This window comes from Malurus melanocephalus, unplaced genomic scaffold (assembly GCF_030028575.1).
Source record: "Malurus melanocephalus ecotype Western Australia unplaced genomic scaffold, MMel_1.1 scaffold_30, whole genome shotgun sequence".
Taxonomy (NCBI): Eukaryota; Metazoa; Chordata; class Aves; order Passeriformes; family Maluridae; genus Malurus; species Malurus melanocephalus.
Window position 1 is genome coordinate 3,762,642 of NW_026623262.1, and position 26,724 is coordinate 3,789,365.

Sequence of the window (26,724 nt, forward strand, 5' to 3'; positions counted from 1 at the left end):
AACAGTAGGAAAACCTCGCTTCATTTTTTTTTCTAATTAGAACTTAGTTTACTTAGAACAGAAGCTGCTCTAGACAATAAAGCAGAAACAATATCCCCTTGTTTTTCCCTTTCCCACAATTTAAGAATGCACTTCAAAAATCTGCTGCCTTGTGACACACAAACCCCAAGGTTTACTGAAGCAGCTGGTGTAGAAARCTGAGCAGTAGCAAGAGCTGCTATGACCAAAGGTAGGCAAGGGACAACAATAACAGTATCAGCTGTTGTTCCCTAATTCTGCTGCAGTTCTTCTAGGCTGCAGAGGCTGAGCAAACATTAGTTGCACTTCTTTTTCCAGTAACTTCTCATTACAAGAAACACTACAAAACTAGTTCATTTTTGTGTATTAAGAGTTCCAATAGAAAGTCCAAAACCCAACTGCACTTTCCATAAAAGGAAGAGAATCCCAGCTCTGGCAGAAACTCTAACATGGCTTAATGTAGAAATTTTGTTATGYTTGTTCCCTATCATTAAAATTTAAATATTCCTCAAACACAAAAGCTGCAAAAGTACAAAGTATGTCAGAYGAACAGCAAAATAACTCCAGTACCTGAGAGCAAAAGCTATGATGGAGCTTGGTTCTTTCTCACAGACTGCAATAGGTACACGTTCATGCTCATACATTAGGTAGTGCTTATCTGGTTCACTAAATGAAAACAACATAGACTGTTAATAGAACGTAACAATCTGGGGAAAGAAAAGAAGTTTTGGTCAAAACCCAGATCTCATCACTGCACTCCCAGACACAAGCTGCAAGTCTCAGCATGGAACCAAAGCTCCCCAGATCAGCTTCTCCCAGACACATTCATAACTACGTGGTTAATTCTAAATGGTTGAGTGTTAGGGCATTCAGCATTTCAAGCAGGCTGCTTAGATCAGAAGACCAGCTCCAAGTTAGAATTAGAGTCTTTTTCTGTTTAGCAGCCACTGTTTCTAAAGGCATCAAAACCTGCCTGAGTCTGGTTTGACTATCCAGCAGTATGAAATTAGGGGACAAGCTAGGACTCTTTTCTGAAGAAGCTGTTTTGCACAGAAAATTTTCCAAAATCTCCTGGATTCCTGTAAGATTTTCCAGTCATTTAGCTTTTACCTCATTGGCCGAAGGCCTCCACTTCTACGCTCTGGGTAGGATTCAGAAGTTAAACTCAGGCTGCCAAACGTTAGGCTCATGTCAAACAATAAACACTACAAAGCACACAGACCAAGTAGCTGAAAGACTTTTCAGCCTGCCCATCTTCACATGAGAGGGAGACTTGAGGGCACATGCAGTAGCCATTGAACCTGACCTACACCCCGACAATGCCAATTTGAGTCCAACCCTTGGAAGAGGTCTGGAAGCAAAAACAAGATGCAGGCACGTAGCTTTAGTAAGTCTTTGCTAGGGAAGAGCATTTGCACTCCCTGCGTGCAGCAATGAAGTTAGAAAGCACCTTTCTCCCCTCTTCCCCCACCCCTTTATCTCCCACAAGAGCTCTGAGGAGGCATGCCTGCTAGGAGGAGGAGAAACTGATACTGGATTTTCATAAGGGCAGACCACAGTTAGGAGGATGAGTAACCTATAGTCACCTACAAAGGACACAGAAAAAGTTCTTGACAAAGTTCTCTAGCTAATTCAGAGGCAAACTCAAGTAATGACCTAAATTATACACTGAGCAAAGGAAGCATGCATGACTCTGCCTGCAATTTAACAAGGCTGCTGATTTTGTACATTATATATATTATGGAGTACTTACAAGGGAAAGGGAATGGGGTTATAGTTGTTTCCAGGCAAAAAGTTGGCCAAAATAGCTTTCATGGTAGACTTCTCTTTCACTTGGCTGTCTGTAGATCCCAGCGAATGTCCATCAAACACATCTAGAACAGACACATGTTAAGTCTGCATCACAACATCAAAGTTTAAGCTGTAAATTCAGAAGGATGACTACAGAACACAGAGGTACCAGATCTTTCATTTCCTAAATGGATCTTGTGYACTTGGCACAGAAAAGCAAGACAAAGACAAGATCACAACTGAACTATACCTTCTGAGCTGCTCGTTGTRTCCTGTTCAGATAGTGTGCTGGCACCAGTCATATGCTCCGATGCAACCTCTGGAGAGGTGGGCAGCTGCAGATGGGAGGAGCCTGTGGAGCTCTGACTTGATAAAGTCGTCAGGAAACGATCCTCTGAGAGCACAAGGACAGTTAAGGACAAAAGAAAGCATTTTACAAGACTGTCAGAAGTGATACTCTTTGCTTCCAGCCCAAACCATAACCAGGATCTACTTTCAGTAAGTTTTTACTTAGAAAGCAGGTAAGGYCATGTAGACCAAAGGACTGGGCAAGCTAATCAACGTAGTACATMACCTCCAGAAAATCCCTTCAGCTCCCACAAACTTACAGTATGCCTCACAGGTAAGAGGTCTCAGCACCCATAACCAGATCACAGAAGATGCAAAAGACATTTCCCAAATTACATGTAGCTATTCAGTTATWAAGCATCTGAACGGAAAGTTGTTAAACTCAAGTTCAAAGGAAAACCTTTGTTGGCCAATTAACTAATCACTATAATTCAGCTTCATATTAGAAGCAGATGACCAACTTCTATCTTAGCATTAGAAAGAGCAAATGTGACACAATTTGCTGTTTTTCTGAATTATCAAATTTGACAAAAGCTCCCATGTTATCTCAGGAAAAGGGCTACAGCATGCTTCTATTGGTAACTTACGAAAAATAAGCAACAGACCTTTGTCTCCATTCTGCAGTGCTGGAGAAGCATTGCGTGGGGAAGCATCCATGCTACTGATCTAGGCAGAAYAACAAAACACCAATGCTGATGCCAAACTCTTTATAGCTGTGTTCCCTACTGCTGGAATACTTGAAAAGCAGATGTACTACAACAGAGCTCTCCCACCCACTGCTCAACCTCTGCATGTCACTGTATCTGTTACACAGGAAAAAGACAAGGCCACAGCAACTAAAGTTCACAAGATACTAATGATGGCTATTATCTGTGGATGTTGCTTTAAACACTACACTCTTCCTCTCTATGAACCTACTTCCTGTTAGATCAAGATTAAGTTTGTTTTAGCACCTTCCTATGGTWGAATTGTTGGGAGTTCAACCTCTCTTTATGATGCTTATATTGTACTGCTTCGCAGCCCAGACATTTTCCTCAGAGTTCCAGCTCCTCAAAGGGGAATGTTCAGCATGCTGGTATGGATAACCTAGGACAGAGCTCTTGAGGGCAGCAGTCCAAAATCATTTACACATCCCTTCAGTCAGYTCCCACAGGACACACCATAAAACAGGAATGATCCTTATCAGTCCTTCCTGTGTCCTTTGTTCTACTTCATATATTTATCCTTTTTTTTTCCACAAGGGRGGCAACAATCTAGGGTCGAAGGAGATAGGAACTGGACTATCTAGGCACACACTTTATAACRATTGCAGCTCTCTGATGACCGTGTTCACAACAATACTACACAAACATCACAGAARATCATCAACTCTTATTCATACTTTGTCTTCTTCTCTACAATACGGCTCTTAGTTCACATATTTTAGGAAATTATACATATACTAACATGCAATTTAAGCTTTTACAGTTGAAAACTACTGGATGCAGTAAAACCTATCAATAATTATTAAAGAGAACTGAAGGMAGTCTCAAAACTAGTGTGGTGCCTCCAAAAAAAAGAATATTAAAGAGGTTTCTAGCCTGTTACCCATACCTTGCTTTCTTCACCTTGCCTCAGTCTCCCAGGGCTGGGTGGTACTGATGGACGTTTTCTCCCTTTCTCTTGTTGGAAGAGATCCTGCAATCTGAAACAAAAAGTTTAACAAATAATAAATTATAATAATTTAATAATATTTTGTTAAATAATTTAACAAATAATAAAACCAGTAAGTAAAAACAAGCCACATAAAACCACCACCACCAAAGAAAAATTAATAAAAAGATAAGTTACTGCTGCTATCTCTGAATGAAGAGTTATRAAGTTTCTCCATACCAGAACAGAGCCAAGCATGACTTCACAAGTCTCTACTGTAAGCTCAGACTGCTGCTAACATGTGCCAAGGATGTACCAATGTCCAAAGACAGTACATTTTTTTCACCTCAGAGATAATTTCACCCAATCAGCTGGTCCCAAGCTCCCCTCTTCCCATCTCTTCCACCTTAATTCATATGAAAATTTATCCTCCAAATGCAAGTTGTGCTCTACAACACAATACTTTTATCATATGGTCTCAAAAGATTTTCTGTTCCTATCAATCAGCTGTGTGATCTTAAATAGTAGAGGACAATGTCTTGGGTTGATGTTGTGCCAATCCTGTATTCCTATATTCCRTCAGCTTGTATGCCCAAAAGGTGCCTGTGCCATTAMATCYGGCCCGGAAGAAGGGGCAGGGGCGGCGYGGGCAGTTTAAAAGCCGRRGCTGCYRTGCAGCCGWTTGCTTTTTGGTAGCTCAGCTCAGAGCTGTGGGAGCTCAGCTCGCYGAGTGCAGCAGAGTTACAYTRTTGCAGCTTTGCTAGCTTGGGTTTGTTATCTTGGGCAAACAGCTCTCCTTGGACCATCACCCCCTTCTYCAACTCGTGTGATTTWGCTTCTGGAGCAATTCSGCRGCCGGCAGGGACAAGCGGCACCSCTCCGTCTGGTCCCAGRCTCCGGAAGAAGCCAAGCCRGTGACAGAAAAACACCCCGAGCCCTCTGTTACATCCACAGTGAGAAGACAATACCATCAGGTTTTCCACTGTTGCCCAAGCACCACATGGACTTTTTTTTTTGTTTCTTTTTTCCCCCGGGGACAGGAGCCACCATCTTTTTTTCTGCACCTTGTGGCCAAGCGGCTGTGAGGGGAGGGGGCAGTGTGCATTCCTGGACTTTTAAATATCTAACAGTTACTTTTTATCTGTGTCCTGTGGGAACTGTGTTTTGTTAATAAACTATTTTTTCTCTTCACTTTTGCRCAAGCATCTATTTCATATTGGTGGGAAARAAATWACCAAATTTTCACTTCAGAGAAAACATTTACTATGTAACRKTTTTTTCTWTGAAAATATTGTCTCAAACAGAGACAAGGACATTCAGCACAAGCTCCACAGAGCAACTGCACTATAGTGAAAGAAACTGCAGCTGAACCTGTTCCCTCCTAGAACCTACACAGTATCAGTGCTGCTCATTATTCCAACATGTGTCCTCTTACCTATTATTCCAGGCTTGCAGCATCTCACAAAGTCCTTGCTTTTTAGATACCAGAGACTCAAAAACAGATTGCAGCTGTTGAGGTGTGTCCAGTGATGATGAAAGCAGCCTTGCCTGGATTTTCTCAGTCCAGTTTCGAAACTCCCCTTCTTCCATCTGCCAAAAGAAAAATTGTCAGTGTTCTGTCACCAAGATCACATGAGATCTGAGTGGCTCCTCCACACACTTAGCCTACAGTCTGTTGATGCAAAAATAGTCCATTACCTCCTTTTGGGCAAAGAGGTCTTCCATCTTCTCTTCCCTTGTTTTGCTGAAAGTATCCGTTTTCARAGAAGCAAGGCGATCATCAACAGCAAGATACACTTGTGACACCCTGTCCACAGGAATGCAAAGAGTTTAGCTGTGACTACTTGGAGCTTCTTTAATATTCTTTGGTAAGTCTGAATGTGTTTAAGCTTAGCATTTAATGATACAAAAGACAATATAGGACAGCCTTCCTGCACACTAAGCTATCCAACTGTATTTACAGAGAAAGTTGCGAAAACTTCATTAATAATAGGAGAAAACCTAGAAGTTRCATACACTGACATTTAACTCCACAATTTCTTCTTAGCAGTGGAAGTTGTCAGAGAGCAATACAAATGTCTCAAACATATTACTGGCAAAKGSGAACTATTGTGTCATCTGTGATTASGAAGGATSTGGGTCTGCAAGCTACAGCTCCACCAGCAAGGCTCAAAAATAATGAATACCTCTATTTCAGCTCTAAACAAACCTCCACAGGTTTGGAAGTCAGACAGTCACAGAAACATSTAGCTGTAACCAAGCAGAACAGCAGTCTGTCTGGATTTAATGGAGTTTTCATCAGRCCTGTCTTCCACCTTTTTGTACCTTCATTTAGAAAGTGTTTAGGCTTATGGTAGCTTACCTTAGACTACAAGGAGGTACAATCTGCCTGCTGTTATCATATTCAATGGGTAACAAAGGCAAAAACTGATACACCAGAGAGTTCTGCTGCCACATGACTAATAAAATGACAACAGTTGTGTTCAGACAAGAGATCTGAGCAAGGACTTTGCAGTTTTTTAGGGATGGAGACAGAACTGAAACTCAGTCAGATATTCCATATAGGAATGTTAGGGTAAGAGTACAGTACAAAGAATAACCTGCAGGTTTCAGAGTAGTAGGACCATCTCCTATGTTTCATTTTTAGCATTAGAGACAGGAATTAAAAAAAAATTTAACTGTGCTTTAGAGGGTATTTCATAAGGTGACATTTCAGACACCTGCTGACAGTCAACCTTTCARTAGCTTGGCAGCATCATTCAGAATCATGCTAACATTCAGGGATAGAGAAGAAAAGAATCTTAGTTTTTTCTGGCTATGTTTAACGTGAATTKCCACCTGACAAAGAGTTGAGAGATTAGTGCAGACAGAGCAGGCAAAGGTAATAAAGATTCCATACCACTCTCCCTTAGAAGTATATACACATACATGCTTTAAACTATTACTTTTCTATTAAACAATGAATATTGAGCCAAATCTCATCATACTAGCAAAAACAGTTGTGTTCTGCTAATAAAAATACAAAATACAAATAAGATGAGGAAGACATTAAAAACAGATCTTACTTTTGTGAGAAATCCTTGAGATCCTGCAAAATAGTAACTTTTAATGGAGCCTGTCGTTTGATGTAGATCTTGGGGAGTGGGACACACACTTCCAGCARCCGGATTGGAGAGTAGCTGAGAAGGAAATACAACAGCTTGTAACAAGACTCACACCACACAGTACTAGTTCTACACCATACTGAGGTTTGAGGCCCTTCTATGAAAAGGGGCACTGTCAATGTGTCCACGGCTTTAGCTACTTTTAGCAGTAATAACACATTGTTCATGTATCTCCAAGGCAAAAAGTCAAACCACAAATCATATTGCAAAAGCAAAATTTTGAAAGCTTTTGCAGTTACATAGGGAAAGGCGTTTCTGTATCATGAATGGGAACCATCCACTCTTAGAACACCGTCCACCATACCTAGAACAGTGATGCCACCCACAATGCCCTCTGCAATCCAGCACACAATCCAGCACACAATCCTCACTTATGGTTATGGTGCAATTATGCTATCCCAYGCTGTGCTCTGCATGAACTGATGAATCCTTGCTAGAGCCATATGGTTCATACAGTACTGGAGAGAAAAGGATATTTTAAGCAGTGGAACTCACCTGAAAGATGCTACCATCTGATTATAGGAAAAATACTGGTGATAGTCATGGTGAATGGAATGCCCACAAGGCTCTGCGTTGGCCCTTCGAGTGTACTGGTACCCATAAAACCTCAGCTCAAGGTATTTTGCAAAAGACATAGACCAAGAGTCATTGGAAAGGGGCACAACTGGTGTCACCTGAAAAATCGAAAGGCAAGTTGTCTCAATTTCATCTTTTAAACAAGATCAAGGACAGGATAATCCAGACAGCAGTCAATTATTTCKAACATCAGAAGCACCCATGACCCTGAAATACCAAACAACAAAGATAGCATCTATGCAAAGCTAAGGCMAACACATAGTTAAAATAAATCTGATAAACAACAACTTCTAGGTGATGATGACAGGTGTTAAGTTTGGAGAGCCCAAGCATACCCTTGATGGAAGCTTATTTCTGGGATGCTGTTTCTCTGTCTGGARTCAATTTCCAGCAACCCAGCCAGCAGCAGTGGCCATATCATGTACTCTTTCCCTGGTGATTCTTCAGCTACAAATGCRCTGGTACTGCTTTGCAGTGAATTTTAACTTCAGAAGTGCCTGCAAGCCTAAGGGTATTTTACACGCACTTAACAGCCTCAAACACATCAGGGTTTACACGAGCCAGTGTAAATAAAAGATTACAGAGCAGGTGTATACACAGCAGCACAGGGCTTGCTGTCAACAACCCCTCCAGGTATCTGTAAATCCAACACCCATATTTAAGGCAGCATAAGCAGGTGAACTGTCATCCATAGGCGTAATGGAGATGTTTTGCATTTCAGGCACTGCATCAATCTTTTTTCATTAAGTTACATTCTCATGTCTTTGAAGGCTCTTAATGTTTAGCTAGAGATGAGTATTGCAGTTAGCAGTGTTTTCTTAGCTAAATTATAAAACAAGTTTCAGATAATACACTATCTTTCTATCTTGTGGGCATTTTAAAGCAATTTAGCACTTCTCTAATGAAGATGTTACTTTCTAATGACTACTAAAGGAACTCTAGACATCACATTGATGCAATGCAGGCTGCTCAGTCCTCAGCAGATCAAAGAATACCAACTGATGCAGACCAGTTACTAACCCAGTAGGTCTCAGTGCCTGCCCCTCCCCACACATACATTCTTTTGATGCTCATAACGACTCACTGCGAGAAAGGGATCATACTCTTCACTTTTAAGCAGGCAACTCTAATTTTTTTCTGCTTAGATCGATCCTCTCAAAACCAGTTTTGACACTTTCTAACAAGACTGCCTCACACAGGATTTTTCACCCTCAACAGTCCTAATTCTACAAGAGGAACTCGTAGGTAACATGAGAACATCTGCACCAATAACAGATTTTCTGATAATTTAGCCACAGCTCCAGGGATGAACACTTTCTCAAAAATGCTGCCCTTCCMTACAAAGCCAGTAACAAGAATAGTAAACTGGAGTAGCAATGATTCTAAAATTCACATCCTTACCTGTTTGCACAGTCTGCACCAGGARTAAGTCAGGATGGTGTGCTGGTAGCCAGGGACAGGGGAGTCCAGCTCCTTCAACACAATTTGCACACAKCCTTGCCCATGAACAAAGCGACGAATGTGGTGCACCATTGGTGTTTCACAGAACATGCTGGGGCATTGGTAGGAAGGCCTACAGAAAGAAGTGGAAACACTTCTGAATGATCACATACTAGGCATTACTGAAGAACTAATTCAACAGATCYAATATGCCTTTTAATATCATGGTATTATTTATCTTCACTGTAAAAACATTTTCTAAGCTTGCAGTGAAGGCTGTTTTTGCAGAGTGATTTACAAGTAGCACCTAGCAACGTTCCACTGCCAGCAGTATCTGTGTAAGTCCCAAAAGCAGTGACTGGATATGGTTGCTATCACCTTTTCACAATGAATCACTTTCTATCAACATACTCTGTATAATCCACAAAATAAGGATCAAAGCACCTGTGGAAGTGCTTGGCACCAAATTAAAAGTCCACTCTGTCAGCGTACCCAAGAAAATGCTACCGAGGACAAAGATGTAACAAACAGCCTTCAAAATGGCAACATTTCAGCTCCTGAAGGACCAGCTAAGCCAAACAATGCCATAGAACACGTCTGAACAGTAAAATCCATGGCCTTTCTTTGGATGGGCTTTTTTTTAAGTCAGGGAAGAAAGACCAATACCAGAAAAATAAAAGCTTAATTGTTTAAATATGAAAGTCACGTAAGATATTCTTCAAAACCAGAAAGAGCCTAAAAAAGGCTCCTTGGTCATGCGAAAAAAAAAATTACTGAAACTATGGAGATTTAGAAACATTCACTTGAGCACACGCTACCTAATGAACAGAGAGAAACAAAAACTGAAAAGTGAGCAGCTAAGCTCCTCCTCAGTGATCACCACAAGGTGAAATACTTGTTCCTCCAGTAGGCTGAACATCAAGAACATTCTTCTACTGCAAGTGGCCAATGGAGAGAACAGAGTAAATTTGTCTTTTGAGGAGGTTACCTATCCAGCTTCACAGCCTGCTGAGACTGTGCATGGGGYTGTGGCAGCACCAGTTATTACAGAAACGTAACAACTTACATCTCTGCAAGATGAAATAAATGAYACAGTGCTTTGCCAGGGTTAAAGCRCTCTGGACCATTTACATTGGCCACCTTGCACATATGACAAAGCCTTACTCTGAAACACTAAATGAGTAGTGCTATCCAACACTTGTATGAATGYTCAAAGAGGAACCTCAGGAAACTGTGACCAGTACAGTTGCTTGTCTTGAAAAACAGACAATTGGAATACATGTTCAGATTCTTAATTAGGCCCTTAAGCTCTAATTGCTATAAAAAGGGCYAAGTGAACACATTTGTCCTTATGAACTTATAAAACTTGTTTCATAATCTGTTTCACTTCCTCATGGAAGGAAATAGGAAAGATAGGGCCACAATAGGAAAGCAATGCATGTATTTGCTTGTGGCAAATGAGCATGAGTGAATCAAAGTAATTTCCTCCTTACCTGAAACAGTAGCGCTCCAGAAAAATCCCTAGAGTTAGGTCATTTTTGCCATAGAACTCCATGGTCACAATCCTAAAGCAGAGAAAGAAAAGYTTTAGAGACAGGATCCTGCCACTGTTAGCTGTACAATGGCCTTTAGATGCACAGATCTACACCCACTGCAGGCTTGTTTACAGCCCTATACACATTCAAAGAGTTTTTTTTCCTCCTGACTACTCTTCTTAGATTCCTCCTGTCAGGTTTGCTAACAATGAGACCAAAGTCCTATTAGAAAAACATTACACATGAAAAAGTCTAATATAATTCAACTGCATTTTCAAAGATTATGTTCAAAAATACCTAGGCAAAGAAGTCTAAACAGCTTTAAGCTTCAAACACTTAATGTTTAAACAGYTACAAAAAGGGAATATCCAGACCATGAAAAAAAAAAAACCAAGAAATCCTCATTCTTCTAGAATATTTAACAGCAACTTTTCTTTCCCCAGAACCTGAGGTGACCAAGCCATTTAGAATGTGTATCAGTTTAAGTCATAATTCAGATATSCCTAATATCATGGATTTACATACTCTCTTTGTTGCTGGTTAGTGAGCATATCACCATCTTCTTTGGCTCACTTCCAAGCTTTTACAGGAATTTTAGACCTTWCCCTCTAAGAGGGTCATCTCTTTAYTTTCATCTAAGCTAAATGATTAAAATTGCCTAGGTTCATGATTAAACAACAAGACCTGTCCTGTTTAGCAGACAAAGAAGTGTATCGTAAGTTGCACACAATTAGCAAATTCCAGCCCCCTAAGCTTAGTACAAATGACTATAGTATGAAAAACATAGCAATATATTCCAATGCCACTCTTGGATAACACAATCTTCTCAAGTTCTCAAGATTCTCATAAGGGTCATTTTTGTCTTGGACACAGTTTTGTGTTAATTTTACACTAACTCTTCTCCATGGCTGCACGCAGGGCTCCCCACATAGAGACATTACACTGCAGTGAAAGATCAACTAAAGCATTTYGTTTCAGGCTGGACTTTCTCATTCRTGCTTTGGGTATTAYAGAGSCTGTGCAAYAMTGCTGTGGATTCATCTGACCAGGCAAGACAAAAACCTTATGGCAAAAGTTCTTCTTACAGGACAAGCACAACCTACTAAGGAGTCCTGCAAGAAATGCTGCTATGAGGCAGGCACTGACACTGACTTTGGGAAGAAAAGGTTAGTAACTATACAAGCTCTAGAGGAGTAGTTTTCATACCAGGGGCTAACACAGGCACTTGGAGCATTGCTGGACTGTGCAGAAGAGCTGCTGAAGAGAACACAGAGCCTCTGATGGTTTACTGGACTCAGGCAATCCACCTAGCAGAGAGAAAACAACTCATTCACTGGTTACAGACACCTCCATTCATACACAAATTCTGCTGACAAAATTATATTCTAATAATTTAATTCAGAGACAAATCCTTTTTCTCCTTTTGTACAGATTAACTTGGCATTATCTCCAAGCTTCACGCAAACTTGTACTATGTGTAATTGCTAACTGCCATTTTTAGAGCAACATAACTCATGCATGACGAAACCAATGCATTTCTGTGGAAATGATGCCAAAAGGAACAGAAAACAACAGAAGTCCCATGACAAACATCCAGTCTCCAAATCACTGTATGGTTTAGGACACTTGGGACTCAAAACTCTGCCAATATATTGTATGCCAATTACTCATTCAGGCTATAGAAAGATTTCCATCTTTCTATTCTCTGGGAAGATATGTGTGACACTGCTGCTGGAACAGAGCTGTTTTCCCTTCCATGCCCTACAAAACTATGACATTACCGAATACTTTTCTTTGATCACTGAATAAATTTAAAACAGCATCAACCAGTCTGATCCAGAGCAAAGGCTACTCTTACAGTTGGTGAGATTACAGCCTATGAAGCCACAAAGATCTACATTTAAGCACCAATTAAAAAGTGACTTCTGCTCATGAACATAGAGGCTGATTGGCTCAGGGACCAAAACSTTTGGCTATTTCAACAGATCAGGTCTGCTGCTCTTGTTCATAGGCTTTTTGCCTAATCAGCTCACAATTAAAGCAAGTCCCAAGACCCTTTTCCTCAGATACAAGTTAGTCACTTCCATGGTAGTTTATCAAAACTTTACTTGTTTTCATTACAAATACATACTACCCTGCTTTGAAATTTCAAAGTTTCTTTCCCCTCCATTATGTGATTCTCACTTTTCTTCAGGACCTCCAAGCTTTTACAATCCACCAAGTACCTTACTGTAATTACAGCCTGCTGCTGCTTCCATGATATCAAGCCCTCTGAAAATGAAAGTACTAAAYTTTTACAAATCACCAAACATAAGAAGCAAAAAAGATGAGATTAAGAAACTTCTCAAGCTTTGCTCCCTTTTCATGGGCTCATTTTCAGAAATCAGTTAGATACTGCCCAGTMAAACAGGCAAAACTGATTCTGGGCTGGCTTTGTGCATTTCACAGAGAAATTTTGCAGTCTCTTGTTTTGAATGATTGCAGAGCACTGAAATCTAAAATGCAGTTATAACCCAGCCAAAAACCAAAACAAACCATAATCAAACAGAAAGGAACACATCCCTCCCAGTTTAATGACCCTACACMTCCTGTATACCACCAGAAACTGATGTAACTTGAGTTTTCAGCAGCTCAACTCCATCTCACCTTATGAGACCATGAGGATTCACTCTGAGCCAGTTCCTTCTCCTCCTCTTCAGTTCTGCTCACAGCTTTTCCTGCAGGGACACCGGACACATCCTTATTATGGGCAAAAGGATCTGTGCTTTTCTGTAGTATCCTTCCTCCTCTGGCCCGATAGTCAGCCAGCATTCTGGCTAAGCTTTGGCTATCCCATAGATGTTCTGCTATTCTGGTATTAACCAGCTCATGAGAAGGTAAGATTTGGATAGCCTTGGCTTGGACACTCCCATTCCTCCCTTGTAGTCCAGAGAGATCCCGCAACAATTGCCTCTTCCTTCTGCTCTCCAACTCCTTATATTCTTTATTGAGGAGCGGAGACCAATAAACTTGCTCAGGAAAATACTCCCGCGCAGGGCATCTCATGCCTTTTTCAGTCAAAAGAAATGGTTCACGGAACATCAGTACTGGAGAAATACAGAGAATGACATCTTTCARCTCCTGCTTAAATGCTGCAGAGTAAGTTTTGAGACGATCCTCAGACGAAGTGACCTCTTCCGTGACATATAAACCAGTATCATCCTGGAGAGGGTCTCTGAAGACTCTCATCTGACTCTTGGATTCCTGTACATCATCTGTCTGTTGAAGAGGTTCTAGTGCCTGGTTATCCAGAGGGACCAARTGATGGTCCATGCCATGGAGGGGCAGTGGGGATGTTTCAGGTATTTTATGAGGTACAGAGCTGAGCACTGCGAACGGTGACTCCGCTTTGTGGTGCTCTTGCTGTTTGGAGGACACCGTTTCCAACTGACTGTTCTCTTGATCACTTCTGTCAAATACACCTCTTGGTTCAAGCGAGCTGCCCTCATCACTGGGCACTGATTCAGAGATGACAGGCAGCTTATCAGAAGATAGTTCAATGTCTTTGACTGCTGTGCTGAAGTCCTCATCATTGAAGAGGTTCTGTTGTCCATTTTCATCTCCTGGCTCCTCAATAAGGGARTGAAAGGAACTGTTTTTGGTGAGAGTAGGGGGCATAGCAAACTCATCCATAAGAAATGAGATTTCAAGCTGGGAATGATAAGCCACACAGACCATGAAGATCAAGATCTCCTTCACACGAGCCAGCTCGTACTCTGCAGCACCACACAACTTGATAGTGCAACCCAGGTGCTGGGGACACCCTTCAAAGAACATCAGGGGTTTTGTCTGATCTAGAAAAAAAGTAAAACACAGGAGTTAGGATGACAACTACAGTCAAAATGCTTTTAGCTATCACACACTCAATAGACTGCAACAGACTCAGAGCAAGTAACATTGGTAACTGCAGAAATTCATGTTACTGTACTGAAATAACTAATTTTTGCAAGAAAAACAAGCATTGGCTGTAAATCTTCTCATGTTTTGTAAAACAAGCCATCATAAAGGACACAGGGAACATCCTGACCTAAACAGCATATTCTAGGATCACTGTAGACTCTGCAGCAGTGAGCAAGAGAACCACTTCCCTCCCAGCACATTTGCTCATCCTGACAAGTCAAAAGCCTGTGACATTTTRAGGGCAGTTTAAGGGCTGGAAGGGGCAATAAGGAAGTGTAAAGGGAAGCGTTCAAGTGCTCCATCAAGATTTGAGGGAACTTACAGCACCTAGTGGAAAGTCTAGGTCCTGGCTATGGCAGAGAAGCTAAAACTAAATGATTTTTAAGTTCACTTCCAGCCCAAACCTTTCTATGACTATGAGGAGATGCAAAGACTGAATCTGCACCCACAGCATTTTTGTGTACAAGCACCACTGGTAACCTGTCAAGCAGCATTTCTTCCCTCCTTTGTAAACTCCCACTGCCTAGAGGGGGTTACAGAAAAAAGGAACCTCATTTCTCAAAGGTGCACAATGACACAATGACTGGACATGGGGAGCTGTGCGCAAATTGCAACAAGACAAATTTTGATTTGATTTGTTAAGGCTGGACCAGATAAYCTTTTGAAATCTSTTCCAACACAGGCTGTTCTATTACTCTCTATTTCAATGCAGAAACATTCTTTAGAGTGAGGATGGTGCCCAGACAGGCTACATAATCTCTGCTCTGCAATATTTTCAAGAGTTAGTTGAAAAAACTCTAAGAAATCTAATGCATGGAAATTAATGCTTCCTGTTTTGAACAGGAAGTTGGACTAAACGAACTACAGTATGTGGGAAGAGTAAAGAGTTTGGAAGAAAGAAATCAGTCTAATTAAAGTCTAGTGTGTCTCATCTTAGTAAGATCATGCTTTTCTCTACACASACAGTTCACTGTAGTTCCAAGAAGTAACAGAAATAAAATGAGTAGGATGAYACATGTTCACACAAGGAAGCCAACAGTTCAGATCCATTTAAAAAGGAGCAAAGCATTTATCCTTTCACACACACAGGCTATGTCACACCAAGTTTTACTCACCATTGGGCAACTGAAAAACTTGCATATAAAATTTATGACAGGTTCCCAATTGTGGTTTGGTCAACAGYTGATCCATTGACATCACTAAGTCTCCCTGGGTCATTCGACTTACCCGGTCTAACACTTGCTGTAAAAATGGAAAGAACAGTAAGAATCTATAATGCCAGGATGATGCTGGCATCCTTATCTTGCTCTTAACAAATCAAAAAACACCAGCGTGATCTAGGAAACCTCTCACTGAGATCCAAACTCCAGTCCCACAAACAGACATGCATAATATATACAAGAATCTTAGAAACACAGTTTGGGTATTTCTGGTGAGATTGTACCCTGCCTGGAACTTCTCACTTGATTACATCCAGATACCTCCAGGAGATACAGGGCAGTCAGCATAATGGTGGCTGTGCCAGGAGCTCAGCCAATTCCCACAGCAACTCTCTGTATGGCTGTTTGTACCCTGCATCACAGGGATGGAGGCTCTCTAGCAATCACTGAGGACCTACACACGACTTGCCACAAAGGGGTGTTGAAGTCAACTAAAACTAAACCAGGGTTCAAGAACCCATAAAACAAGGAGTACCCATAAAACACAGCAGAGWAGCTATGAAGAGCTGAGGAAGAAGTTACTCTCCAGATTYGTCTRTCCTACCTTCTTGGAAGAGAAGTAMTGTTAAAAAAGAGCCCACATTTGATTAGAGAAGAAAATAAGACAACTCTTGGCTTTCTCCAGGGAGCTTCCTACAAGGAGACATTAGAGATCTACCACAATGCTGAGTCTAACTCTGACCAGAAATGCTCACCGGCTTGACATTGATGACCAGAGTGATACCATGCTCTAAGAGCATGTCCTGGGCAATTCTGGACACAGTCTTCTCAACAAGGACCAAATTAGGCTGGACATCAACTATCCGCTGTACATAGTTCTTCAAGAACTCCCTTTCCTGTAGACAGGAACATAGTATGACAGTGAACTATTGCAAACCCATCTGGAAAATAAACCCACTTCAATGTTTAATATTACTTTCTACTTCATTTACATACTGTCCTTTCCTATAAAACAGGGAAAACAGCTATCCAGAAAATACCATCCATTCACCATTGTGAATACTTTCCCGCTCCCACAGAACAAAATCCAGTTTTATCAGTATTTTTTTACAAGCATTAATTTCATAGAAGAATACAGTCCAATGACAGCRTGAAGCAATGAACTTGCAGCAGAATCCAAACACACATACATGAGGATGCACCTTACACCCTCACATGTGAAAAAGCTTTAGGTTCAAAAGGTGCAAGAATAAATTAATGCCCAATAAATTTGGGCATCATAAACCAAAGCTGTTTGCAGCATTATGCTCTCTACTGTATCTCTATGTATCTCTTCAGATACATACCAATGAGTGCTGGCAGTCAGACATACATTCAGGAAGAGTATGACAGTGCCCTATGCTTCTATAAGTCTGCACACACATCCCCAGTCCCTAAATTGGTACTCGAGAACAATGCTCCCGGAATCCCATCCCAAATGCTGTGCACTACAAAACTGCTCTTCTGTCCAGGGCCATCTTCATCTCACTACCCCCAAATGCACCCTTGTATTACCATGCACAGAAAGAAATCAGGCTGCAACTCATCAGAACTAAAGGTATACACTGCAAGAGGGAGGATGCAGCTTCTTAAGCCAGATAGTCTCGATTGTATTATTGCAGCTCACATTAGTCAGGTTCTAAAGGTTCTGTGCACTATAAAGGTATCACAAATGTAGTTAGCCAGCTCCTCAGAATACAAACATTCATGTTAGCATAGCAGAGATAAAGCTCTTGCTGGAAGCTAACCTTTGCAATAAAACTTAATGCAGATACACATTAAGCTCGGAAGCAGACAGTGAAACAATCACAGAGACCAGTATTTACAAAGTATTGCAGAYACTTCTACCCCATTCAGACAAATGGACAGGTCTCAGTTTAAGCATTTACTGAAAACCAATTCACTAAACAGTTAAGTTTTATTGCTAAATTGCTATAATCCTGTCTGTTAACCACTAAACARAACTGGTCTTAAATGCATGCTATGAAAAGCAGTCAAGAACAAACATTATTGCCCAAGTTCAGTAAGGCACAAAATACTATTAAATGGGTATCCTAGCAAACAGCTGAAGACTGATCCTCAGACAAGACTGTAGTGTGTTAAAGGAAAGGTCTGTGCATTTCAGTGTTTTCATATTTAAGGCACATCCCTGCTCATAGGGGCAGGGCACCTGTTCCAAAGAGACATTTTCTAGTTCATCACTCCATTGACATTTTCTAGTTCATCACTCCATTAGGTTGGTGGTTGCTCCATTTTTTCAAGCCTGACAAAAAATAACATGGGTGTGACCTAAACATCACCTATACTAACTTTTCAAATATTCCTTCACATACCTAAACTTTATCTATAAAGGAATAAGGAACATACAGTTCAGGAGGTGCAATAAAAACAAAACAAGTTTTSTAAAATGCTGCATTGTGAGGATCAAAAACTCACACACATGTTCTCAGACATTAACTTGAGGAGAAAAAAAACCCAGTGCAAGACTACAAGTTTGTACCATATTCACTGCAGCAGCTCTCTTACCTAGCTTACCAGAAGAGGAAAGTTTTCTCTTTTCTATGCAATCTCACTCACGCAATTCCACCTTACACGCCAAAAAAAATGCACTGCTCATGATTCTGTTGGGTTTTTTTTTTAACCAAGAACAAAAACATACTCTTACCTGAAGTACTATAGGCTCTATGCAGGTAAACTTTGTTTCTTCTCGATAAAGGTACTCAATTGAGCATTTTAGCAGAAGAATTTTGGGATTTTTTAAGCAAGAGTTCATCTACRAAAGACACAAAAATAGTTAAAAATAMAAATACCTGGAGAGGAAAAAGTAMACAAGAGGCAGACTTCCCRTGATTGGTCCCTGCTKCCCCCACCTCCCTGTAAAGTGKCTCAGCTGTCCCCCCACTACAGACCCAAGTACACATTCTTCCTTCTTCTGAAGCTGTTACACCCAGCTGTTGGAATTTCAGAAATACTGCCCATAAGCAGGCAATGCTAGAGATGATTTCCAGTCACTGCTARGAGCTCCAAAGTCTTGATAAACTTGATTCATGCAGTTGACTTCTATCTTGCCCTACTGCCTTAGAAACTCTTCATACTATCCTATTCTAAGTTAGAAGCACAAATGCCTCTTTCTGGCTAAAGTTGGGTAATTAGATGCTTCATATGGTGGGAAGGGTGGAAAGAATGTTTTCCTATACATGCATGACCAGAGTTTCTCMCCCAAAATCTCTGGGCTAGAACACAAAACAGCTTGGAAAAGAAATGCTTTAAAAGCCATTCTTKTTTGGGAGCTCAAAGCAGAGAAAGCTCTCAAACCTCCTAAATGGTGAGAGAAGCCTCCTGACACAAAAAGCAAGTCAGAGCACCCTTGTTTCCAGCTTTCCTGTTTGCASAGCATGCATTACAGTAAGATTAATCAAGCAGCATTACCTTTTTGTGTGCAACATTCTTCGTGCAAACAAATCCATTCACGACCATGGAGTCAAATTTCTTTCCACCAGGGATCTAACAAAGCAAAGAACRTTTTCAGAACTGTCATACACTCCCACACCTCCTAGTGCAATAAAGCTAATACACAGAATACCTATTGTAAGTGATGTGCAAGCTTCAACTACACCCTCAATTATCAGATGAAAGATCAGATACAATCATGCTGGACACATAAGTCTTTCCCTTTAAAGCCTGGCAAACTAAGGACAACATGAAAACAAGTACTGAGTTCTAKGATTTCTACACCCCTCCCAAGAGATGCTCATTTGTTAAACCAGCATACTCCAGAGCATGACAAGAAAGCCTAACTTTGACAGGCCATGAGGAGCACTCAGCTTTGCCATTTCTATTGTTTCTACAACAAACAAATTGTAAGAAAGGGAGCGAAGAAAATAAAGAGATAAAACAAAAAACCCTCTACCTACCAACTGAACACATCAAACAGTTGACTGGTGTGCCTGCAGTCACAGGCAATCCCAGGAGTAATAAACAACATGAAACAGGTTTCTGAATAACATGTTTCAGAGGACATTCATATTACCAGCATGTGAAAATAGTAAACAGCTATGAAGAGTTTTCACCTCTGAACAACTGCTCTTTGAACTAGAGTTTCAGGAGAAGCAGGAACAAGTGATGCTGTCTGAAGAGATACCACAGAACTACCACCAGAAAAATAAGGTTCTCCTCAAATCTCACATAGCTTTCAAAAAAGAGTACTGCTGAGATAATTTTGGCCAAGAAAAAACCAAGCCCAAATCWTCAATCCTCAGTCACACTAGCTCATTGGATGCTACTTTCACATCAGACTCTCAGAAGAAAGTTTGCATGCCAGAACTCCAGACTTACAGTTCAACARCGTCAACACTGGGCCATCTGGCAGAACTGGATACACCATTCAATAACAATTAAGCTTTCSTCTTGAAGAAAGTCACTGCACTTGGCATGGGAGGAACCCTCCACAATGGATAGTTACAGGGCAACAGATGGCTGCACCGTGTCCTACAAGCTACTTATCCAGCATTTGGTACATCTCCAACTCAAGCGCAAAACAAGCASAAACTAAGAAATTAAGCAAGTCATTACAGAGCTGCTACTCTTTGCTACCTTCTGCAGCCTACAGCCTGAAAGAAGAGGTCAGCCCCAGGGCATTAAAGCACCTTTCACAGCATGCCAACTTCCTTCTGTACAACTTTTTCCAGACGCCCACCTTATCCAAAGGCCAAGTCAGCCAATTACATGACAATGTGCTGGAAGCAGTGGGAAGGAGACTATTCTCTTCAAASAAGGGGTGCTGCCAACAGCTGCATCCTTTTGTTTCCTTACATCCACTGATTGAAACTTACTTTTTTGATGTGGACAAACTGGCGGATATCCATGTCATCATCTCTCTTCTTGACATCAGGCCGTACTGTTTGAACTACCTGGCAGACCACAGGTACAATAATATCCCTCCAGGACAGTGACAGGGACTCATTGTATAGAAGCTGCTGAAGCAGTGACATCATGTGGTTGTGATTAGCAGACCTGTAAAAAAGGCAAAATAAACAGATTTCTCATTAACAAAAAAAAAAAAACAAACAAACAATGCAGTGATTAGCTGAAGTGACATTTCAGAAATAAATTTCTTAAAATTTACAACACAGGAAGTCCTATGAAGGAACAGTTGCCTAGAATGTTCTACAGCTAACTCTAGTCCTGTGCTCAATAATAAACACCACAAGATAAAAAAACAAACCAAAATACACTGTAAAAATGCTGCATTCCGAATACAAGTTAGTTCCTTGTATTGCCCATTGTAGCTCAAGTCCCACTGAAAGTTGGTGGAAAAGATGGGCTTCAGAAATTGTTACTCAAGATACATGAAATCCTTTTTCTACATGTCTCTTACAGCAGCCTTTCCATGGCTTGTTTCTCCCCATTCTCTTCTCTCAGCAAATCCAGATTGCTGTGATGCCAGCCTAGGGGTGTGAATAAGAGTTCTTTGGACTTCTCCTCCACCCTCCTGTTGAATAATGACTCTGCAAAAGACAAACAAACCTAGTTAATATAAACTCACAACTGAATGCTTTGTGTCTTTCTGAAAGGCTACTTTGAAAAGGGAAGWATTTACTAAGATGTAAGTCTAAGCCTCTTGAAATATTGAGTTTAAGGCAGATGTCATGGTCCTCAGTTTGAGGAGAACTGACATTTTCAAATCACTATATTGTGTAGTAACTCGTTAGAACTGTTCCCTGTTTTGCAGTACCAAAATGAAAGGTTATTTCAGCACAGTCTTCATGCTTTGAAAGAGTTACTAGGTTATTTCCCACATGGTCATTATGATATTATAGAGGCAAGTTATAAACTTCCACATTGATGTAATGGCTGACTCGATCATAAGTAATTTATACTACTAGTGTATAAATTTTCGTCAAGCAAGTATGTAAGCCTTCAGAGCTCAAGCTTAAAACTCCTCAGTTTTAAGCAAATCTTTAGACAATGGTAATCCAAGGAGGACTATTGAAAAAGACTCTTAAAAAACAACAATTAAGTTCTTCCAGATGCTCCACACACAAAATTAGCTGTGTAGAAAATTAACAGAAGCTGCATTGATTTCCCTCTTTCTTCTGCAAAAGCTCAGTTAAAAACTAAACATCAGTATAATGCAACACTTTATTTTTCAGAATATACAGACTTAGGAGCTTCCCCCTTATTTTTCCCTTATTTCCTCCTTTTACGAGCTCACCAAAATCAATAGCACTAACTGGAAGGGGAAAAAAGCCCACAAGTGCATCTGGACATGACACTGGAAAACACGTGGGTTTAAAAACCTGTAAGTGCATGTAATAACCTTTCACTTCAGAAGTAATAGTAATGCTGGTGGTGATGACAGGAAACCTAGAAAGACTTACGAGATGAAGCTTTAAGTTGTTCTGTAGAAGGAGTACAATTAACCATATCATATCTTCATCTGCTAGCACAGGAAGTTAAAAATCAATTACATAATTTGTTGGTGGAGAAATTGTGAACAGACTTGCCACTTACACTTAYTTWAAAAAAAGTAAAAGCTTTTGAGTAYTTTGGAATGAAGAAATCTGAGAAGTGAAAGAAATTTAAGCTTGAAAGTGCATTCAAAAATGTCAAAGTACACTTTATGCATAGTTTTGCCACAAATAACATCAGATTTACTGTTAAGTAAATATTTTGAAAGGGTCACTGCTCTATCAAAAGAGTATTAAGGAGTTTACATCATCATATTAAAAAACACRCAACAGTAGCATTTGAAGTTTTTCCTTACCTTTGATAAAAGCATCACTTATAGAGAACATCTGCTGCCCTCCGTTTTCAGGATTCAAGTACTCTGACAGAAGAGAGAAGAGGGATATAAGTGGAGACAAAAAAAAAAAAAAAAAAAAAAAAGAGACAAAAAAAAAAAAAAACCAACAGGTTACACTGGTGCCTGCCCAGATAATTACAMTGTACACACCCACACCAGAAGAAGCAGCATTACTCATCTTATTGTTTAGTCACCAATTTAGCAACAGCTTGGTGAGTGGTTAAGACAAGAATATCCTCTCATTCTTGTTCTATCAAAAAGTTCCATATGACAAGAAAATAGTGCTTATTAATGTGAAAAAATAAAACAAAGTAGACATGAGCGAAGACTGAACTAAGGGTCTACTTTTCCAACTGACACAGACTGCCCTTTTCCAGACCTGAAAACAAATGTGTTAAGATGTGATCAGATACCATGGGAATGGCATCCTCATTTGGGTCTAAAAACACAGCTTCAGAAACCATTTTGGTCTCCCACTCCTTTGAACCATCTCAACTGCTTCTACAGCACAACTACCTGAAGTTCAACAYCAACCCTTTATCATCTTTCCTCACAGTGGTCCAGACCTGTCACAAACAGAATGTAAAGCCAGGCTGCTTTCAGACACCAACAAAAAGCAACAGAAAGCTGACAGGACATAAACAATGACAAACATCTGAACAGCAGCACTCAAGAGACCCTTTACATGCCACCATTTAAAATATCTGAGCTTGCTTGCAAACAGATACTCAGTGGAGGATAAGTACACCAAAGAGAAGTTACAATACTCCTTTGTAGCTTCCYGTTTATTTGAGATTCCCTTCATCTCTTGCTTAGCTTAAGAGTTTAGCATTACAATAAGGTACTGCTTGATAGAAAAAATATGTCATGCTCTACCTACACAAGAGCATATATACTAGCACCTCCATCCCTCTCCATCTTGCAAGAGTCTCAGGGAAGCAGCTCTTACTGTAAACACTCTTAAATTAGGTCTGGCACACATCCCTGACTAGCACAGCCAWAGCACAAGTTATCCCCATCTGACACCTAACCTTAGCTGTGCTCTGGACAAAGACACAGGTAGCACCCCCGAGGCACTTCTAGATTTCTAATGATTTATGTTCTAGATTACTAGATGTTCTTTAAGGTCCCTTTCAACCCAAACCACTCAATTATTCTTTCCAATGCAACTTCAGCTCCTATAACGTCACTTCTAATTGGTTCTTGGGGACATTCCTGACAAAGYAAATACCATACCTCTTCTTAGCTCAGACAGGTAACACTGAGACAGTTTAGAGTGGCTAATAYGCACATTTCTTACCTCACATCATCCCTACATGCATAGCACTCCACAACAAGAAGAAGGGGGATGGGGAATGTGCCTGTAGTTTATTTTATAGCCTGAAAACTCARGCACCTCCTCAAAAGGAGAACCAAAAGGGCTTCTGGCAACAGCACACTAAACCTTGGCAAGCAACACTGAAAAGGAGCTGCATATGGTTACTCAAATCATCTTCTCTTTCCCCCTCCTAATTAGAGGCATCAAAAACTACCCAAAATATCTTCCCTTACGATCAAGGATATCTGGCTGGAAAGACATTTATAAAATTAAGTTTCCCATATTGTTATCTGTATCTCTTTAAAAACAGCAACTAAACCCCATATATAAAATTTGTCATGTAATCTCTCTTCCCCAATTTAAATACAGAAAATAGTCTTACTTTGTTTCTCCTTCTGATATATACTATGTCTTTAGGMAGATGATACTATAAATGAGTCACTATTCTCAGCTAATTTGGAGTCAACCAAATTTCATGGAAACACAGCAGACATKAGTCAGCCTATAACACCACAAGAAGTTCTGCCATTAGACTATATACAAACCACTCTGTTCTAAAACACAGCTGGTGATACATCAYCCACCCTTGCTTCAAAGCAGCTGACCTCTGTGACTGTGTGGAATTTCACATCCCTTAATCATTCCAGAAATCCACTAACTGCTGAGATCAAAGCTGACCTGCACTTCTAGCACTTGATGTTTGCTCTTGTCAGTCCTCCCTGCAATGGCTGGAATTTACACAGTCCTGAGGAAACTGAATTACTAGCTACAAAAGAAAGGTGGGATCTTTAGTTTTACTTTATTATTTCAAAGAAAGTCAAGTSACTGTCACCCAGTCTAAGGGCAAGAGGAAACTCCAACAGAACCAAGCCAAATACACATGTCCATAACAGTCATGGGGAAGTTACTGACGCTGACAGCAGCAAACACCTCATGTCACTGATYAACTACAGAACTCTGATCCTAATATAACCACCCGTTTTACACAGATGCTTAACTATCCAGTTTTGGCTGTCTAATCATTGTGATAGCCTAACATCTTAGATAGCATCTTTTGCTGAATATAGWCAGAAAACACAGTGGAAATTTAAATATTAACTTTATTATATAAAGTCTCTGACTTTAGTATTTCCAGAACAAAGTTTCAGAAGTCATGTACTTCACTACCCTAGACACAGCAGCATTCACTGTACGGTTCTGTCCTACCTCAGTACCCACAAAGCTTGTCTGCCTACTGCCAAGAAGTATTTCTTGCTATTCAAGATATTCCCATTCATTTTAACTTGTTGCTCCCTGGTTAGGTCTTCTCTCTAGAGAGTCTCATGCCAGGAATTATAAAAACCAGCAAAATAAAAAAGGTACTAAATCCTCTGTATTTGCAGATATAGATTTTTTTTAAAACTGTAGGATACCTACCCATCTATGGTGTACTTTCATGACACAACTCCACCCTACCCCAGTTCTGGGCCTATTACTAATACTATCCCCTCAAAGGAAATCCATTCTCTTGGAAGAAAGTTTTCTATTAACAATTACATACCCTCACARAATAAGCTGGTTAAGAGACCACATTTCTCAGGAACAGATAAACACCAGCAGTGATTCACCAAAGATAGCAGAGTGCTACCAGCACGCATAATTCAAAGGCAGAGGTCTTTCTCCTCTCAATCMCCTCACCACTTGCCTTTTCTGCTGATCTTCTCTGAGCTCTCCATCATTAACAACTTTCTCACAGAGCTTTAGTTTTGGCTCTGGGCAGCCTTGATTTGGCCAACAGTTTSCAAGAGAGATAGGCTCTCTTACATTTCCACTTCATCTTGTAATGCTCCTTGTACACAGAGATAAGATTGAGATATATCTAAAAACACTTACCAGAGCCAAATTAACAACTGCTGGCTTTACTGCCATCACACACTGATAAAGATAACCTGCTACAGCTGGAAACTCATAGGATACTGCAGCACACCTGGGCCTGTTTCAAGCTCACTTAATCCAGCACCCCTCCTTCCTAAAAGGAATGCACTGGGCTATCTCCCTCTCCATAGCTGTCCTTCCTGTAGATGCATTATCTTTGCATTTGATTAGGGCATCAGCTGTGAGCTAGCTGAAAGAAACTGAAATGAGCTGGTGTCAGTAGAACTGACTACCCATTCCCACTTGTTGGATCATCTGACATCAACTCAAACTTCTGAAACTGTTCTGCTTCTCTCTTTGTGGGGGAAAATAAGCAGTTAGATTTCTTTACTTCAAGGCATATATTTAGCAAACAATAAAAGGTGACAACAGTAGGCATCAATAACTGTCCCCTCTGATTTGCCTCACTCTGTCACACATGTCTAACACGTGGAAAGTCAGCTTCTCCTCCCGTTCTTCAGTGACCATTTCAGTTTCACAATATGCAATCTGTATGCAGGTTTAAGGCAGCCATTTCATTCWGATTCATAGCAATACAAGAGATCTGTTAGACTTTACAGAAGAATGAATTAATTAGAAGAACTACAAATTATTTAACACTGGATCATCTTTTAAAGTCAGAAATACAAAAGGGATGGGGTGAAACTGTAATTAGTAACCTACTTAGAAGCAGCCAAAGATACAAGCCTACAAAGCTTTTGGAAGCAGAGCAAAGACATCAATTGCTTCCCAACATGTAAAGCAACTAAAACACACTAAACCCAAACCAGTGTCAAGCCCTGATTTCGGATAGGCCTTGGATCATTTACAGAATGCAGCAGTCAACAGGAATCTTCCATAAGGATGTTRCTTATAGAGTCTTTTGATTTGGTACTTCTTTATGGGAAACACCTATCAAAAGTAGTCTTCAACACCAAGTATTTGATTTCTTCCTATTTCGCTTAAGTGGATGATCTCTTTTGAACAAACGCTGTGTGTACGGATTAAGTAAGGCCTTATTGTTTATTAGCAAGATTCTTCTGTAAAATGAACGCTTATTAAGGTA

The 26,724-nt window shown here is 40.4% G+C and overlaps 1 protein-coding gene across 3 annotated transcripts in view; it reads right to left on the reverse strand.

The window, feature by feature from the left end:
• The window catches only part of PIKFYVE (phosphoinositide kinase, FYVE-type zinc finger containing), a 53,363-nt gene that overhangs the window by 10,307 nt on the left and 16,332 nt on the right, over nt 1–26,724 (reverse strand). For all 3 annotated transcript variants that reach the window (XM_057363756.1, XM_057363755.1, XM_057363757.1), the window contains 20 exons: nt 22,409–22,471; nt 21,020–21,149; nt 20,475–20,655; nt 19,072–19,146; nt 18,308–18,415; nt 16,359–16,499; nt 15,559–15,685; nt 13,151–14,337; nt 11,711–11,811; nt 10,463–10,534; nt 8,931–9,102; nt 7,449–7,627; nt 6,855–6,968; nt 5,488–5,596; nt 5,225–5,379; nt 3,751–3,841; nt 2,763–2,823; nt 2,060–2,203; nt 1,772–1,892; nt 589–684 (listed from right to left, as the gene is read on the reverse strand). In XM_057363756.1, the coding sequence (XP_057219739.1) occupies nt 589–684; nt 1,772–1,892; nt 2,060–2,203; nt 2,763–2,823; nt 3,751–3,841; nt 5,225–5,379; nt 5,488–5,596; nt 6,855–6,968; nt 7,449–7,627; nt 8,931–9,102; nt 10,463–10,534; nt 11,711–11,811; nt 13,151–14,337; nt 15,559–15,685; nt 16,359–16,499; nt 18,308–18,415; nt 19,072–19,146; nt 20,475–20,655; nt 21,020–21,149; nt 22,409–22,471 (3,427 nt within the window). The remainder of the gene's footprint in view (nt 1–588; nt 685–1,771; nt 1,893–2,059; nt 2,204–2,762; nt 2,824–3,750; nt 3,842–5,224; nt 5,380–5,487; nt 5,597–6,854; nt 6,969–7,448; nt 7,628–8,930; nt 9,103–10,462; nt 10,535–11,710; nt 11,812–13,150; nt 14,338–15,558; nt 15,686–16,358; nt 16,500–18,307; nt 18,416–19,071; nt 19,147–20,474; nt 20,656–21,019; nt 21,150–22,408; nt 22,472–26,724) is intronic.